The sequence below is a fragment of the Ruditapes philippinarum genome, unplaced genomic scaffold (genome assembly GCF_026571515.1).
Source record: "Ruditapes philippinarum isolate M1 unplaced genomic scaffold, ASM2657151v2 ctg2223_1_1_1_1, whole genome shotgun sequence".
Classification (NCBI taxonomy): domain Eukaryota; kingdom Metazoa; phylum Mollusca; class Bivalvia; order Venerida; family Veneridae; genus Ruditapes; species Ruditapes philippinarum.
In genome coordinates, this window is record NW_026860168.1 from 15,510 (window position 1) to 33,849 (window position 18,340).

The 18,340-nt window shown below is 34.2% G+C and overlaps 1 protein-coding gene across 1 annotated transcript in view; it reads right to left on the reverse strand.

Annotated features, from left to right (window-relative positions):
• LOC132759105 (uncharacterized) overlaps positions 1–18,340 on the reverse strand; it is a 48,348-nt gene that overhangs the window by 11,268 nt on the left and 18,740 nt on the right. Inside the window, exons 2-5 of the mRNA XM_060750827.1 lie at positions 9,575–9,898; positions 8,042–8,314; positions 7,274–7,431; positions 6,708–6,927 (exon numbers count right to left, since the gene is read on the reverse strand). Coding sequence (XP_060606810.1) covers positions 6,708–6,927; positions 7,274–7,431; positions 8,042–8,314; positions 9,575–9,893 — 970 coding nt within the window. The 5' untranslated portion in view covers positions 9,894–9,898. The remainder of the gene's footprint in view (positions 1–6,707; positions 6,928–7,273; positions 7,432–8,041; positions 8,315–9,574; positions 9,899–18,340) is intronic.

The window sequence follows — 18,340 nt, forward strand, 5'->3', positions numbered from 1 at the left end:
AGGGATCGTTTTTTACTAGATATTCAAAAGTCAAAACTAAATAAATAAAATAAAACAATAAACAGAAAAAAAGAACTGTCGACAGTACGATTGTGAAAACGCGATACATTATCGTTTAGTCACCATTTTGGTGTCGTTATTTTTACACTTTTTCTTCGGTTTTGTTTTATTTTCGTTGTTTAAGTTATGTCTGCTCCGCGATGGCCCCAACCGGACACCGTAGTGAAACTTGTATTATCTCTTATTAAAATTTTGTTCAGCTAGCGTATAGTGTGTTTGTTCCTGACTCACGTACGGCAAGATCTTTTTGCTAGGAATCCAGGCCTGTAAGGCAAGCAATGTCCTTTATGAATTGTCATTGTCTTGCCTGAAGTGACAAATAAGTCACAGTGGTTATGGTTTTTTTTTTATGTATGAAAATCCAGATTCATATTAATTTCTGTAAATTTATTAAATAATATATTATAGATTATGTTAGCAGTGATGATTTCTACAGGTAAGCGTCCGACATTTTGAGTTAAATAATTTATATTTCACTCTCAGATACAAGTTAAGATAGGCTATAAAGTAAACTTACATCACATACACAGAGCTCAAAAAATATGTCAAACTGTCAATAAAAATGTGTTAGGACTACATCATCACTAAGTAGAAAAAGATCGCTTTCTTGGCTGATTCTAACATTTTTTTTATTCATTATGGTATGTGAATTGTTGAAATACTAGTAGACGTTTTAATATATATATATACAAACCAATGTCATATTTTACAGTTCACATTATGAAATAAACATATGCACTGATACTATGATCCTTTTGTTGTCATTCTTTTTTAAATATAAAATGTATTACTAATTAACGTGTGCAATCAACTATACGACAATAGCTTCTGTTGGTAAGTATATCTAACTTGCCAACAGAAGCTTTACATACTGTTATATCTGACTTGCCAACAGAAGTTATACGTACCGTTATATCTGACTTGCCAACAGAAGTTATACGTACTGTTATATCTTTCTTGCAAACAGAAGCTATAAATACTGCTAAATCTGACTTGCCAACAGAAGTTATACGTACTGCTTTATCCAACTTACCACCATAAGTAATACATACTGTTTTATCCGACTAACCACCAGAAGTTATACGTACTTCTTTATCCACTTTGCCAACAGAAGCCATACATACTGCTTTATCCAACTTGCCAACAGAAGCTATACGTACTTCTTTAACAAACTTGCCACCAGAATCTATACATACTGCTTTATCCAACTTGCCTCCAGAAGTTACACATACTGCTTTATCCAACTTGCCACTAGAAGTTTAACATTCTATAATATCCAACTTGCTAACCGAAGCTACAAATACAGGTTTATCTAACTTGCCAACAGAAGTTATACATTCTGCTTTATCCAACTTGCCATCAGAAGTTATACATACTATTATATCCAACTTGCCAACCGAAGCTACAAATACAGGTTTATCCAACTTGCCAACAGAAGCTATACAACTGATTATCCAACTTGCCAACAGAAGTTATACATACTGATTTATCCAAGTTTTCCACCAGAAGTAATACATACTGCTTTATCCAACTTGCCATCAGAAGCTATACGTACTGTTATATAAAATCTGCCAACAGAAGCTATACGTACTGTTATGTCCAACTTGCAGACAGAATCGTTACGTACTGCTTAATCAAACCTGCCAACAGAAGCTATACGTACTGTTAAATTGAATTTGTCGACAGAAACTATACGTACTGCTTATCCAACTTGCCACCAGAAGCTATACATACTGCTTTATCCACTTTGCCATCAGAAGCTTTACGTACTGTTATATCAAACCTGCCAACAGAAGCTATACGTACTGTTATGTCCAACTTGCCGACAGAAACTATACGTACTGCTTAATCAAACCTGCCAACAGAAGCTATACGTACTGTTTAAATGCAACTTGCCGACAGAAACAATACGTACTTCTTAATCAAACTTGCCAACAGAAGCTATACGTACTGTTAAATCCAACTTGCCAGCCGAAGCTATACATACTGCTTTATCCAACTTGCCAACAGAAGCTATACGTACTTTTAAATTCAAATTGCCGACAAAAACTATACGTACTGCTTAATCAAACGTGCCAACAGAAGCTATACGTACTGTTATATCCCACCTGCCAACAGAAGCTATACATACTGCTTTATCCAACTTGCCAACAGAAGCTATACATACTGTTAAATTCAACTTGCCAACAGAAGTTACACGTACTGCTTTATCCAACTTGCCAACAGAAGCTATACATACTGTTATATCCAACTTGCCACAACTTGATGTAATCTACTTTTATATGCCTCCTAGTTATTAACAACTTTATTAAAGTCGTATATATCATTTTTTATGTCATTTGTTTTACGTGTTTCCTGTTGCTTTTGTAACAATTCATTCCCATATTAAACTCACTCTAACACCTTATTTGCGCATTTAGAGTGAGTCCGTGGTTTACCATTTTTGTACCTTTGTGATCTTGAATTTTTTTCATCATTATTACTTTACAACTACTAATATGTCTTTTATGTTTCTTAATTTGTAAGTATCATCTTATTGTTTAACAATATTTTGGATTGCTGCCACATTGCTGTTGTTTAACTTGAATATTCTAGAAAGTAACCATGAACAACATTAACGAAAGGAAAAAATATGTTTAAAGTTCCGGAATAGAGGAATATAAACATGATGCATAAACTTAGTATGATCGTCAATCGGTTGTTTAAATCACAATTTAATGGAAACTTCGTAGGGGACCAGTTAAGAATTTAAGATTCTAGCCCAAATTCTTATATACGGGAGATAACTGTGGAAGAAAAAATTTGACCTTCGGTGCTTTCCGTGTTTTATTACTAAAGTCTTGGTCAAGTAAATATTTTGTTTTTAGTGGTTAAATTCTCCCATTTATGTTATTTATGATTTTATATTGTGAATCGAAACTCTTGGAAACATGGGTGAAATAACGAAGATCAACGGTAGAAATTTGGCTATTGTTTATAGATCTATTATTGTAGCTTCTTTGACGGATTCACAGACACAGATCACATCACAAATCGTTTTCATACAATCATGTATAAAAAAACATATGTTATAAGATTATACTAAAATATTGTGGTCAGTGTGGATCGAAACTTTTCCATTTTTCTAGGCAAATCAACCTGTCTTGACGGAATGAAGGAAATAATATAAATGGCAAGAAATTATAACTTATGCATAGTGCCTATATAATTGAGAATCATGTTCGAGTACCTCAGTAAAGAAAATAGTACGGTGTTTCCTTTAAGGCCGGCACGTTTTCTCCAAGAACGAAAAGCGCAAAACATGACAGTTCTATGGTTACAGTACGGCAATATTGTGAAGAAACACAACAGCACTATGGGGTCCGTCGTACTGTCGTATTGTCACCACCATACAGTCATAATGTCACTGTCACCATCATACTGTCGTACTGACACCATCATACTGACGTACTGTCACCATCGTACTATTGTATTGTCATCACCATAAATTCGTACTGTCACCATCGAACTGCCGTGCTGTCACCATCGTGATGTCGTATTGTCGTATTGTCAACACCATACAGTCGTTCTGTCACTGTCACCATCGTACTGTCGTACTGTCACAATCGTACTGTCACCATCGTACTGCCCTGTCACCATCGTCTGAAGTACTGTCACAACCATGCACTCGTACTATCACCACCGTACTGCCGTACTGTCTCCATCGTACTGTCACCATCGTACTGTCGTGCTGTCACCATACAATCGTACAGTCGTACTGTCACCACCACACAGTCGTAATGTCACTGTCACCATTGTACTGTCGTACTGTCACCATCGTACTGCCGTACTGTCACATCGTACTGTCGTACTGTCACCATTGTACTGCCGTACTGTAACCATCGTACTGCCGTACTGTCACCATCATACTGTCGTACTGACACCATCGAACTGCCGTACTGTCACCATCGTACTGTCACCATCGTAATGTTTTACTGTCACCATCGTACTCTCTTGCTGTCACCACCTTACATTCGTACTGTCACTATCGTACTGCCGTACTGTCACCGTCTTACTGTCATCATCGTACTGTCGTACTGTCAGTCACCATCGTACTGTTGTACTGTCGCCATCGTACAGTCTTACTGTCACCACCGTACAGTCGTACTGTCACCATCGTACTGTCGTACTGTTACCATCGTACTGTTGTAGTCAACAGTGTACTGTCAACCACGTTAATAGAACCACGTCAAAAATAGTGAGAACTTCTAAGCAACAACAATTCAAGGTTTTGTACAATCTATTTACAACCAATTATGCATTTTCCTTTGACACTAAAAAATGTTTGATTTACAAACATTGAGTTGCAAATGCTGCAAGATATTTGAATTTAAATTACAATTAATCTAAGAGAGTACTATATATTGAATATTATCATGTTGAGTGAAAATGTACTCCATATTTCACAAAAACGTTAAAATAGCATTTTATCTTATTTTTCCAGCATAAAAAATAATGTTTACAAACACCCTTTCTTGGTAAATAATACATTTAGACAGCGCGCAATAATATATTTGTCACAGGGTCATTTGTTATTATATATACATGTATATACTTTACCATTATTATATTCTATATGATATATAGTGCATTTCTTATAAATATATTCTTCCTTGTCCATACACTCTTCATCTCATATTTACTCCCATAGCCTCATTATATCGCTCATCATATACCATACACTTACTATAGTAACTGGTGACGGGTCCCATTTTTTCGCTCATTATTAACCGCCACGCATGCGCACGGCAGATTTGAATTACAGTTGTAGAGTGAAAACCTAACTCCTGTCTTTGTGTTGATTATTTAATTATTTTGCTGTCTCTGTGTGCTTTTGCAGGTAATTTACTTATATAAGTGTATTGATATATGCTCACTGTTCATTTTCTCATTCATCGTTTGTTTCATGATTTTGACGGTTTTGTATACTTATGGAATGCACTGAAGATTTGAATTACAGCTTACTCCTGTCTTTGTGTTGATTATATATTTATTTTGCTGTATCTGTGTGTATTGCAGTTCCAACATAAAATATAACTTTATAAAAACCCTTCGATCAACATAGAAGGTAACATATTATTTATATATGTAATAAAATTCTATACACAATTTATCACCGCGTCTATGATGGGAAATAATATTTTAATATGTTATAATGGAATGAATGCCTGAAGCCACTTTTTATTAGACGAATTACCTTAGAAAGTAATCCTTACGAATAAATATTAATATTGACTCCGCCTACTTTCATATGTATATTTCACATATTTCATAGACTGCATTTTTTTCCTTTTGTAAGAGGGCATTGTTAAGGAAGACCGTATGGCATGATGAATTTTACATTCATGTTAATATCTTATTATGCGCATACTTAACAGGAAGACGACAATACAATGGTGACAGTACGACAGTACCATATTGACAATACGACAGTATGGTGGCGAAGAACGACCATAAGATTACCATAAAACATCGTGCTTCGCCATTGTACTGTCATACTGTCACTATCGTACTGTCGTACTGTCATCATTGTAAATTCATGACTCACGCTTTACGTTCTCAGTTCTAGCAGAAAACCGCCACGTGAATAATTAATTTCAAATGATGAAACATGTATGCCGATTTCCACAGCAGTGCTTAGTTATAACAGATTCTAACACGACCCACAATTTTCCTTGTTGAACATAGAAGGGCCGAAAGTGTTTGTTAAATTATGCAATAAACTCGCTGTTGAGATTCTCTATTAAGACATGTGACGTAACATTCAACATATGACGTAATCATTAAAATGTAAAGCGCTGAAAATAAGTTATAGTTATGGAATTTATTGCATTGTAGCGTAGCGAGTGAAACAATAAGTTCTATATGTTTTAAACTGGCTAACCGTTTGGATCCACTATCGCGGAATAAGTCACGTATGCAGTGTCGGTACAGCGTTTTATGTAATTAAAACGAGCCGTTTATAATAATGTTATGATATTACACGTTAAAAATTGATTTTTGTTTTCAAAGCTGATTATTTTACGTTTTCTTGATATATAGAGTAAGAACATGTGCTGAGATTGACAAATATACATTTTATTTGGAATTTAAGTACGGTAACAATTCAGTCTGATATCAAACTCCGCGCACCGGTTACGCTACGGTCAGTAGCCACTACCTTCACATAAATCACACGATGATCGTCTTATAACATGATTGTGTCAAGATGGCGGATATGCCGAAGAAATCGGTGAACAATTGTTTTTATTTATAATAAACTGCAACATTATGTCTTGGGCTCTAGTGTTAAGTCAGTCGATAAAATTGGGAAAAAATCAATTTTTTAAAGTGTAGAATCGAATGTAGTAAAATAAAATAAAATAGATAACATGATGGCAGTAATGTCTTTATGTTTACTACCATGAAATTATTAGTGACTAAATAGTTTATCGTTCATACTCAGAAAACATGTTTAGGTAGGAGACAATTATCAACAGGGAAAATATTGTAGAAGGCTACTTTTAATAATTTCTGTAAAAAATGATATTTATCGAAAATTTTAGGTAAAATCTTGCAGTAACAAAAGTTCATCTCTGAACACTGTGAGCGTAAAACAATTGACTTACCACCTCTGTGTTTGATATACTCTGGACTTAACAATGCGGTTTTCTCAAGCCGACTCTTTATCTCTTGTGTGTCCTGTCCATTCTCTGCACAAACGATCAGCTCTAATAAGTCAGTCTGCCAGGTCTTTCTCAAACGCTCTTTAAAATCTGTGTAACCTTTAGCACGTTTGGATATTACCCTTTTCAATATCATTTCATTCTTATCAGTTAGATCTTTACCCTGTAACATTATTTTTTATCCATAAGATTCAAAAATATTTTACCTTTATATCAGCTTAATGTTCATTACATTTTTTACACGTTCGGTAAGCGTTTAATTTTTGTTGCATTTGTAAGAATAAGATTATCTTACCAAGTTCACTTTTTGAAATAACTAATACAGAAATCTTGAGATATTTCATATGTAAGTTACAAGCATTAAATAAGATTATTGCTCAAATGCGTCAGTAATTATATTACAATCAATAATTAAAATAAAAACTCACCATGTTACACTTGTCATCAAATACTGACAATTGAAAAAAAGTAATCTAATCGTTTGGCCTTTAAACTATTTTATATCGTACCTTGATATTCTTTCTGTCTGCGACGGTAAGTAATCCAAAGCCTGTCTCACAATCAATTATAGGATCAGGATGCAAATACTGCTTGAGTGCAACGAAATTCTTAATGATGGCTTTTCGGCAAATCTCAATATCAGAAGACTTTGTCATCTCCAGTTCTACTTTAAATACAGATTCATTATGTATTATTGATTAATTATCCCTTTAAAGATGATTCGAGATACGATACAAAATATATTGTTACCTTGAAAATATTTTATCCATATCAGACTTCTCTTCATTATGTAATGCACCTTTGCCGTAGAATGCGGAGCATGAAAAGCTTACGTGTTTGCGCTTGACTTAGCCGCATGATTTTTATAATTTTAACAACACTGACAAAATGTGTAAATTATTATTGTGCAAGATCGATAATTGAAATTGAGCATGTTATCGCATGCTGAAATAGCTAGGGCGCACCGACCCGCATGACCAGTAGTTAAGTGGGTTGAGCACATAAATATGGTGGCTAACATCAAAATGTGTCTGATCATTCCGCAATGGTATCGTTTATCTTTGTATTTCATGAGGTTATTATTTATTAACCTCCGTTTTTCATTGGTTTATCACATGTATTGTCCCTTTTGTCGTTGTGTGGAATGTCGCTTTAGTTATATCTATCCAACAATGTGGCCATGACCAGAAAATGAATAAATGTATTCCTTTCTTTTACATTTTCAGGAACACTCTCCCTGAGCATAGCTTTGACATTAAGTATTTGTTTTTTCTTACCTTGTTCATTTACCAATGGAATGTTCTGCTCAAACAACTGCGGTGGTATGGATATTACATGCGGAGGTGTAGGCGCCCTAGTCGGAGTCGTAGGTGGTCTAGACGATGAGGTAGCCACAGAAGATGACCTACATTGCCGCTTGGTTTCCCTTTGAAGTACGGGTGCCCTATGAGGTGGTGTTGCTTGTGGCTGTCTTTTCCGTAGCGCTGTTTTGTCAAGGTTCTCAAGTCGGACAGGCGGTTTCCTCTCTCTTGTCGAGCGTCTCGTTTTGTCTAACATATAATTTAAACAAATTTAAAGAAATGAGCGTTTTTAAAATCATTCTTGTCTACTATTCTTTACTAGTGTTTTAAATCATTTTCTTTTCTACTACATGTATTTAGTTTAATATTATAATCAATATAGGCGCACTTTACCGACAATTTACATTTTATCACTACATTTTCCAATCAATTGGACCTTCCGACTTCTCCCATAATTCATTTACATATTTATTTATTTATTTATTCAAATACTTGAAAGACATTTTACTTATGTCGTTATGTAACAGTACATTATTATTAGCTGTAAACTTTATTGACTGCAGTTTAGATTAGAGATGTACCAAAACGTCCCGTCAGACAACAGGCCCCGTTCAAGATACAGTCGACAGCACATACTTAATTCTGTGTATTCCAAAGCCACAACGGTTTTTCTTATAATATAAACAAGCAAATGTCCAATGAAATACGAGTCTTCAGTCCAAAAGGTATTGGCTTTTTAATTGTATCTTAAGTTACTGACTATTTATGTGAATAGACAGATTTATTGACATTTTTTACTCCGATTACTTCGGACAATATTGTAAAAAACGTTTGGAATCATTTTTTTTTGGACACTTATGACCATGATAAAGCCAATGCGGACACGATTGTTGGAATAATAGGACAACAACTTCGTTGCACATTTTTATTACTAGTCATGGTATTGTTTACTCGTCTTGGAAAATTAGTATTCAATTTCTTACAGATTATTCTAAAAATTCGTTTTTTCCTAGTGTAGTATATTCAAGTTGCACAGAGTATATCATTAAAGGAAACGCTTTTTCAAGTTGTGTACATAACATTTTCCCTACCATGCCATTGACATAAAATGCAAAAAGTATTTTACTATGTTTACCGTAATTGTATATGCATTGTAAAGGTGGGAATCAATTGCAGACTAGGTAAGAATGTTATGTTTATTGGATAATTGAAATCATAGTATTTTACCGCATTCTGAAATAGCTATAGTGCGCCGGCCCTAATAGTCAGTGGTTCTGTGTGTTGAGCAACAATTCTTCAATAGTATCGTTTTCCTTTGTATGTGATCAGTTAATAACCTTTTAACCCTCCCCTTAATGACAATTTGTGCCCCCTTTCGTTATGTGGAAAATTAGTCAACAAGGTGGCCATGTCCACAAATTGACTTTATATATTTCTTTTTTTTATTTAGATTTTCAGGGACGCACTTCCCGAGCATAATTTAGACACAAACAAAATGCTGTCTCTAACCTTGTCGATTTATCAACTTGATGTCTTGCTCCAAACACTGCTGCGCCGTGTCCGCTTGTGGTGGTATGGCTGCTACAGGCGATGTTGTACTTGCCCTTGCTGGTAGTGTAGGTGCCCTTGGCGTAGAAGTATGTGAATTAGGCGATGCTGTAGCCAAAGAATACAACCCATGTTGCTGTGTAGGTCCACATGGTGGTATAAGTGCCTTCTGAGGTGGTGGTGTTTGTGATCTACTCGGTGGCTGCCTTGTCCGTGACAGCTTCTCGGCATTGTCCTCAAGTCTTGCAGGCGGTTTCCTTTTTCGAGTAGAGCGTCTCATTTTTTCTAAAATATAAAATACATAAAAAAGTGTTTAAAGTCGTTTTTTACTACTGCGTATAATACAGTTATGATTAATTGACAAAAGGCGGTCATAATTGTACTTTTTACGGACAAACCCAACGAGATTACATTTTATAAAAAAAAAATTACATCCATCTCAATCAATTAAATCGTCATATGCCGTTGCAATGTAAGACTCTTTGTGAAAAAAAAAAAAAAAAATCGCGGGCTTTAAATTTTTGCCATTTTGTGGTCACATTCACGAATTCTTGTGCATCGCGAACATTTCTATGCTAAAAAAACAAGGGGGCATTGGCCCCAAAGCGCACACCTGAAAACATACATTTATTTGTGTAAGGGCTACCATTAACAACAGGGGCAAACTATGAATAACTAAAGTAGATGACCTATATATGATATAATATACTAAATATCTAAGCTATAAGTATTGTACCTTCACACACTTTTTTTTAAAAGATACAAATAAGAAAAAACCTATGACCAAGGGCGACAGTGTCCATTCTAGGAGGGGGGCTGGAGGATTAAGCCATATTTTTGAGAATTCCCCCTAGTTTTTCAGAGGCAAGGAAAAATTGGATATAGAGGAAGACGGAAAAAGATAAAAAAAAATGTAATAAATTCCCATTTTTCGATAAAAATCCCCCCTGTGTTATCGAATTGGGTGAATATTTCTTTCGAAATTTTTAGATTTGTTTCCTTTCTCAGAAGCCTTAATATATAATGTAATTCCATATTTTCCGAATAGTAACTCATTTGTGAATTATCTAACTCTTTTTCATCTTTTGGTTTTGGCAATAAGTACAGCTATAGTGAGAGCCACCTCCAAGAGGGAGCAACGCTCGACTTTTTTACTTTTTCTAAAAGCAATCAAACGGTTTGAACAAATCTCAAAGAAAAAAAGATAACTTTTCCTTTTGATAATTCTAATAGATCTGTAGAACCACACTAGTTTTATCCAAGTTTAAATCAAATTCATGTATAAATAACAAAAATATGACAATTTAGCACAAAATTCAATGATATGACCTTGTTTCCTACGTTAAGTTGTTAAAACAGCACCCCTTTCAATATCATGTTGAAAACGTTTATAAACTTTTGTTTATTTTATTTCGCTCTAAATTTGTTCAAGCGAAATAAAGATTATTAAAAGTGAAATAAATGTAAAACTTAAAACGTTTGCGACATTAATATAGCGTATTTGATTTATTTGTTTTGCACGTGCTGTTTGGCGCTACATTAAAATTGTGACGTCACGTAAACAATACATTAAACGTTTGTACAGCGTTAACGACTGAATAAAAGATATTGGTGTTCGGATTCATTTTCTTAGTTAGACCATTTTCTTTCATTCTAGATAGTTTTCACAACAAAAGTCGACAAAAAATATAGAAAATATTTCTTATATTTAATTATTCAGTAAAGCAAGTTTTCTCGACAAGTACAAAGATAGTCCATGATTACATGTAATACATCTAACTGGTAATATACAAATTCTGCTAAAATTTCTTAAGTAATATCTTTACATCAGAGGTTTTATTGTTTTGTAAGATGTAGAATTTATTATATAACTAACATTGTAAGAAAAAGATATTCAGAATTTTACGCCAACACATATTTTTTTCTATATATCTAACATAAGTGATTAGCAATTCAGCCCTGAGGAGAGAAACATGATATTTCCGTGAAATACTATTTTATTTTCGATGTAAGTAAAGATTGCTTTGAAGTTTATGCTAAATTTTCTTCTTATACTATATAGTCAGCGGATTTAATATACTATGCATTATGTACAAATGTATAGTAGCATCTGCTGACCCGTTAACCCATTACCGCAGAAGCATTTTGTGAAAAATGGCTCTTTGATTAAAAAACCACCTGTTACACAATTTCAAATTGCTATGAAACAATAAAACATGCTTTAAATACTAATAAAAACTTGGCACAAATGTTAACTGCACCATAGCCTTTGTAACGGCATGCTCAATCTTAATTTTCCTGTTACCATGGCAACGAGGGAATATTTCAAAATAACTATGTTGTGTTGATTTTTTATCAAAACTGATTGCAAGTGCTGCAACTTTTCAAGAGTGAAAGGCTTTTCAGCGTTGGTTACACGTTACTTTACACCATTTTGAGCCTCTCACAATATAATAAGAAATTCACGGCATGAAACCAAATTTCTCTAGATATATATGTGCCCCCTTCTGCATGGGCGTTTGAAAGGGGACTGCCGCTCCACTCAACTCCAAAAAAAAAATCATCGCATTATTGCACGGTCGACATCTCTTTATTGCATTGTCACCATCGCACTATCGCATTCTCGCATTATTTTTCTGTCGCACTGTCGTATTGTCGTCATCGCACTATCACACTGTGGCATTGTCGCCCTCTAGATTATTAAGTATAACCACGATGGCCCTAATCGTATTTCGTATATAACAGTAAACAGTTATAGATTAAGCTTCTTTTGTATTACTCCAAATAATCCTAAAATAACTAATCATAAATATGATAATACCGCTAGAATTGTAACTTGGAAATAGCCAGGTTTTATATGGTTCAAGAACAATATCACAAATATAAACATAAACAATGTTATCTAAAAAAAAAGGATAGTTTTTACGAAAATAAGTGCAAAACATATTAAAACAAAACGACCAATATAAAACAATCATAGCTTCAATATAATTGAAAATACAAAAACTTTGACATACACGGTCTCGATCAATTGTCAGTTTAAGCTCATATCTCAACATTTCCGACAGCCGAATCCTCACTTCTTCTTAACCAAATATGGCAAGATGGTTAAGCGTTCTTCCTGTGTATCCACATCGGAATTAATCTGGTATTTTGCCGATATTTAGTCTGATATCGTCTATATATAAATATTAAAGCTTATATCTTGACTGTTTCGGCTAACCCCCGTGTGCTTAAGCCTCCATTCCGCACAACTTCATATGGTGGAATGGTTGGAGGTATGACGGGGTTGTCCCCGCTGGTATAGGAATTTCCGTGGGAAAATGTTTTTTTTTTCTGAATTTTAAAGGAAAAAAAAATTTTGAACGGGAAAAATCTTTTTTTTAGCACTCACCTGAAATTTTTAAAACTTGCACCTTGTTTTCCCACGCTCTTTTTCGTTGAATCCCATATTTAAGCTTTGTTTGTGGTCCGCTGGTATAGGTGTGTCCGTCGGAAAATTTACGCTCATATCTCGCCATTTCCGACTGGTCCCTGTGAGCCCCAGGGTCAATTCTGCAGAACTCCATATGTTAGGATGGTTAAGGGGTCTGACTGTGCCTCTGCTGGTACAGATATTTCCGTCAGGAAAACGCTTGAAAATTGCCGACGTTTAGCCGAAAATAAATCGAACGGTTAATGGCCATTTCAGCTCATATCTTGCCAATTCATCCTGACCCCTAAGAGACCATTTGGACATTCTCTGATATTCTGTGGACGATAAGCCGAATATAAAACTGCTAAACATTTCGAAATTTTCAGCTTGCTCCTGTGATCCCAAGGCGAGGTTCCACAAAATCCCATAAAGTTGCATGCTTTGGAACGAAACTGGTTGTAACATTTTATCTACTTGAATACCCAATTTTATCTTACAGTCGTGATTTCTCAAATTTTACTCCGTAAATTTACGTTTGAAACATACGGATATCACGAATTATCGATTTCAATTTTACGATTTTAACTACACAGACTCATAATTTCAACTTCGTGAAATCACTGTTTGGACTTCACGAATTCAAAAATTGTTTCAATCATGTTAATTTCACGAATTCATGATTTAAACTTAATGATTTCAACTGCACGAATTCACAATTTCAACTTCCAGGAAGATGAAATCGTGAATTTACGACATTAAAATCGTGAACGAAGTTGAATTTGTGAAGTTAAAATCTTGAATACGAGAAGTTGAGATCCTGAATACGAGTACGTGAAGTTGGTCTCGTAAATTTATGAAGTTGAAATCGTCATATTGTTGAAATTGTGATTCTTGAGTTAAAATCGTGACTTCATGAAGTTGAAATCGTACGTATATTCGAGAAGTTGACATCGTGAAATAGTGATGATGAACCCGAAGTTGAAATGTCACAAGTGGTTTTTGGTATTAAAGGATCCGGTGTGTCTCTGCTGGTATATTCTGGTATTATGGTCATTTTAGCTCAAATGTCGTCACCGATTCTGATTTGTTTCTGAGTTATAGCCTCAATTCTGCAGAACCCTATATGTTGGCATGTATGGTTGCGTATTTCTGCCAACAGTTAACCATATTATTTATTGCGTTAACTATGAATTTCTAGTTAATTTTGGTTTTAACGCAACGATAAAAAACTGATATCTATCAGAAAAACTTTATATTTTGTTACTGTTAGATAGATAAATAACGAATAACTATGAACTACCGAAAACATTTAAAGTGCCCAGAACTTCCATCAGTTCAGTTTATAGATAATGCAAAATGTTTCTTATTATTAGATTTCGGTAAAACTTGCCGAATTCAATAAGTTTTGGTAAGGTTTAACACCCTTTGTAGGAATGTTTCCAAAGTATTCCGCAATATCTTTTATCTGTTCACTGAAAATCAAATCAGTTTTACAGATAATTACCTGATATTTATAACCCAACAAACGATGTTCAGGGGGGGGGGGGTTATATAGGAGTCAGCCTGTCGGTCCGTCCACATCATGGTTTCCGGACCATAACTAGAGTTTATAAAGATATATTGTAATGTAACTTGGTATATAGCACACTGATGTAGGGACCCCAGTTGGTATTGCATTTGGAATCCCTGGGGTCAAGGTTAAAGTCACTGTTACTAAAAATATAAAAAAAAGGTTTTCGGACATAACTAGAGTTAGGAATGAGATATTGTAATCCAATTGATTGTATAGCAAGGGCATATGACGTCATATGGAGTCAGCCTGTCGGTCCGTCCACATCATGGTTTCCGGACCATAACTAGAGTTTCAAAAGATATATTATAATGTAACTTGGTACACAGCACACTGATGTAGAGACCCCAGGTGGTATTGCATTTGGAATCCCTGGGGTCAAGGTTAAAGTCATTGTTACTAAAAATATAAAAAAAGGTTTTCGGACATAACTAGAGTTAGGAATGAGATATTGTAATCCAATTGATTGTATAGCAAGGGCATATGACGTCCCCAGTTGGTACAGCATTGTGACCCTCTGGGGCCAATGTCAACGTCACCGTTACTAAAAATAGAAATATGGTTTCCGGACAAAAATTAGAGTTTGTTAGAAATGAGATATTGTAATCAAACTTGCTTAATAGCAAACTTATAAGAAGACTTCGGTTGGAAGTTCATTTGGACGCCTTGGGTCAAGGTCAATGTCACCGTTACTTAAAATTTAAAAATAGTATCCGGACAACAACTAGAGTTAAGTATGAGATAATGTAAGCAAACTGGCTGTATTGCAATCTTATGTACAGACATAGGTTCGTATTGCATTTGAATGTAATAGGGTCAAGGTCACGATAACTAAAAATTTAAAAATGGTTTCCAGACAATAACAAGAGTAGGGAATGAGATATTATTATCAAACGTGGTGCACAGCAAGCTTATATGAAGACTCCAATTGGTATTGTATTTGGACCCATGGGGTCAATGTCAAGTCAAAGTTTAGTTCAAAAGAAACATGGTTTCCGAACAATAACTAGAGTTAGGAATGAGATATTGTTATCAAACTTGCTGTATAGCAAGGTTATAAGAAGACCTTGATAGGTAGTGCATTTGTACCCCCTGGAAAAAATGGTTTCCGGACAATTAAATTCATTTCGTTTATATGTATATACGGCCTCTGACATATTGACTGTGGTAATGATCAGACTGTAAAATATAACATTCAAAATACTATTTTGTTATGTTTATACATGAAAAACTATTTAGACATACATATAAATTATTCTCTCTCTTTAAAAATGCAATAAGTGTACATTAATACATTCCGTATTATATCTTGATTTTACATTAAATCATAAATTTTTGTATATTTCGATAACGAAAATAATAATCTGGCAAATATTGAGCATACAAAGGACATTCAATCATAAAATAAAATTCATTTTCACCAGTAGTTTCACAATAATTGCTTACATGATATTTTTTGTATATGCTTAAATGCCTTCCTTTTTTAATCATAAAGTTGTGTGATGAACATTGGAAATTTTCAAGATATGTTCTACATTTATCAAAATTTATAACTTTAATATATTTTTCACCCTTCAGCCCCAAAACACTGCTTAAATAATTTAATTGTTTCAGCACATATAGCACACCCACAGTGATTGCTTGATCTTTCAAATTCTGGGCATATTAACTAAAAATTGTTTGGGGTGTACAACATTTTAAGCTTTCCACACATAACCAAAACCAAAAAGTCAAAACTAATGTAAATGCAGTGTTACATCGCTAGCCAAATTGTAGTCAAGGTTCATTTTCTAACCTAATCCAAAATTTAATATACCGTTAAGATGCATTCACTCTTATAGGAAATCTCCCTGCATCATCAATAACAGCATCAATACAATTAAGCTAATTTATTTACATTTTGAAATCTTTCACATGCATATACCTTTTTCGGCCCCATATTTCCGACCAATATAACACTACAGATGCGACTTTAGAGTCAAAACTTGCAAAAAAAGTTTCATGTGTCAAACAAAATATATGCTGAAAAAAAATTAAAATAAACAGAAGTACAATGTACATTTCAGCCATTTTATGAAAAGACAACCTGTTTGAGAAATAAATACTAACACATGCAAACCCATTAACAATTTCCAATTGACTACAAAAAAGTTCAACAGTATCAAGAAATAACTGAATTCCTCTGATTTAATCATTTTGTAAACAGACTGTAATTCATTTATGAACATCGCAAATAATACCGGATTTAAACTACATCTCTGGTGGAGTCCACCTGGACAAGAAAACAATCAGTTACCCCCTCATTTGATCGAACACACTTTAACTGGAGGCTTAATTTGATGTATTGTCTGAAATAAATGACATTTTATTCCATTTCTTTTTAAAATCTCAAACAATAAGCCTCTATCTACTAAGTCAAAAGATTTTTGGAAATCAACAAAAGCTGTATATACATATTTCCTTTCATATTTAAATATTTATTAACAGTAGAATATAAAACAAAATCATTATCAATTGTAGTGTATCCAGTTCTTAATCCAGCTGGAGCTTCTGAGAGCTTACTGTAATTCTTAACATAGAATGTTAATCTTTTAGTAATTATTGATATATAAACCTTACTAAATACCCCCAATAATGTTTTGCCCCTATAATTATTTGGGTTGTTCAGTGGTATAATAACTGATTTTGCCCAAACATCAGGGAATTCACCACGTGAAAATAAGGTAGTAAAACATTAACGCCGTACATTCGTTGTTGGGATATAATCTAACCACTGTGAGATTAATGATTTTATTCCTTGTAAAATTTCCTTATTTGTGGTATTAGAATTCAAGATAAGTTCTTCAATTTCATCAAAGTTTACACTTACATGACAATTATCACCCCTGATGTCATTTATAACATATTCATTCCCACTATTTGAAAATAATGAACTAAAATGATCAAACCATACCTCAAGTGAAATATCAAATACTGGTTTCGGTTTCTTTTAACATTTTTAACTTCAGACCAAAACTGTTTCGAATTATTTACAGAACTCTCTACTTTATGCAAATATGTTCTATTCAACTACTGACGTTTTGGTCTACATATATTTTTATAATTATATTTACTCTGTATACATTCAAGTAAGTTATGATCCGATCTTGCAATCACAATCTTTTTACAATTTTCTAGTGGTTTGTTTGCCAATTACAATCGTGGTCAAACAAATGCTTAAAGTTTACCTTTTTTCCTTTTACTCGTTCAAACTGTACGCTACTACTTCAAATAACTGATTCAAATTCGTGCATAACTAAATTTATATCAATATCATGATCCCTTAACATTGTATCCAGAGCAACAAAGCCCCCATTAAGTATATGTTCTGATAAAGCAATTTAGAAAAGCTTGGCAGTTATCTCAAATACACACAGCACAGTTGTTTGGTCACTTTTCGGCCCACTTTTGGAATCGTCCCAGTCGATTTTGGCCAGTCTGGTTTCGGCCGACACCTTTCGGCCCACATATTAAATTGTATGTTATATAAATATCCGGTAAAACCCTTCCCCTGCTGAGGGTACGCAGATAATAAAATTCATTTCCCATGCCCCGAAACAGCGCAAACGTCAAAACACGACTCTTCTTTTTAAGCCGCACTCTACCGGGGGCGAGGATGGTGGCTACAATTGACTGCTTGGTGTATTACAACAATGCACACTAAATCATCTAAATAGGTTTTCTAATCCCACTGGTTTCGAAA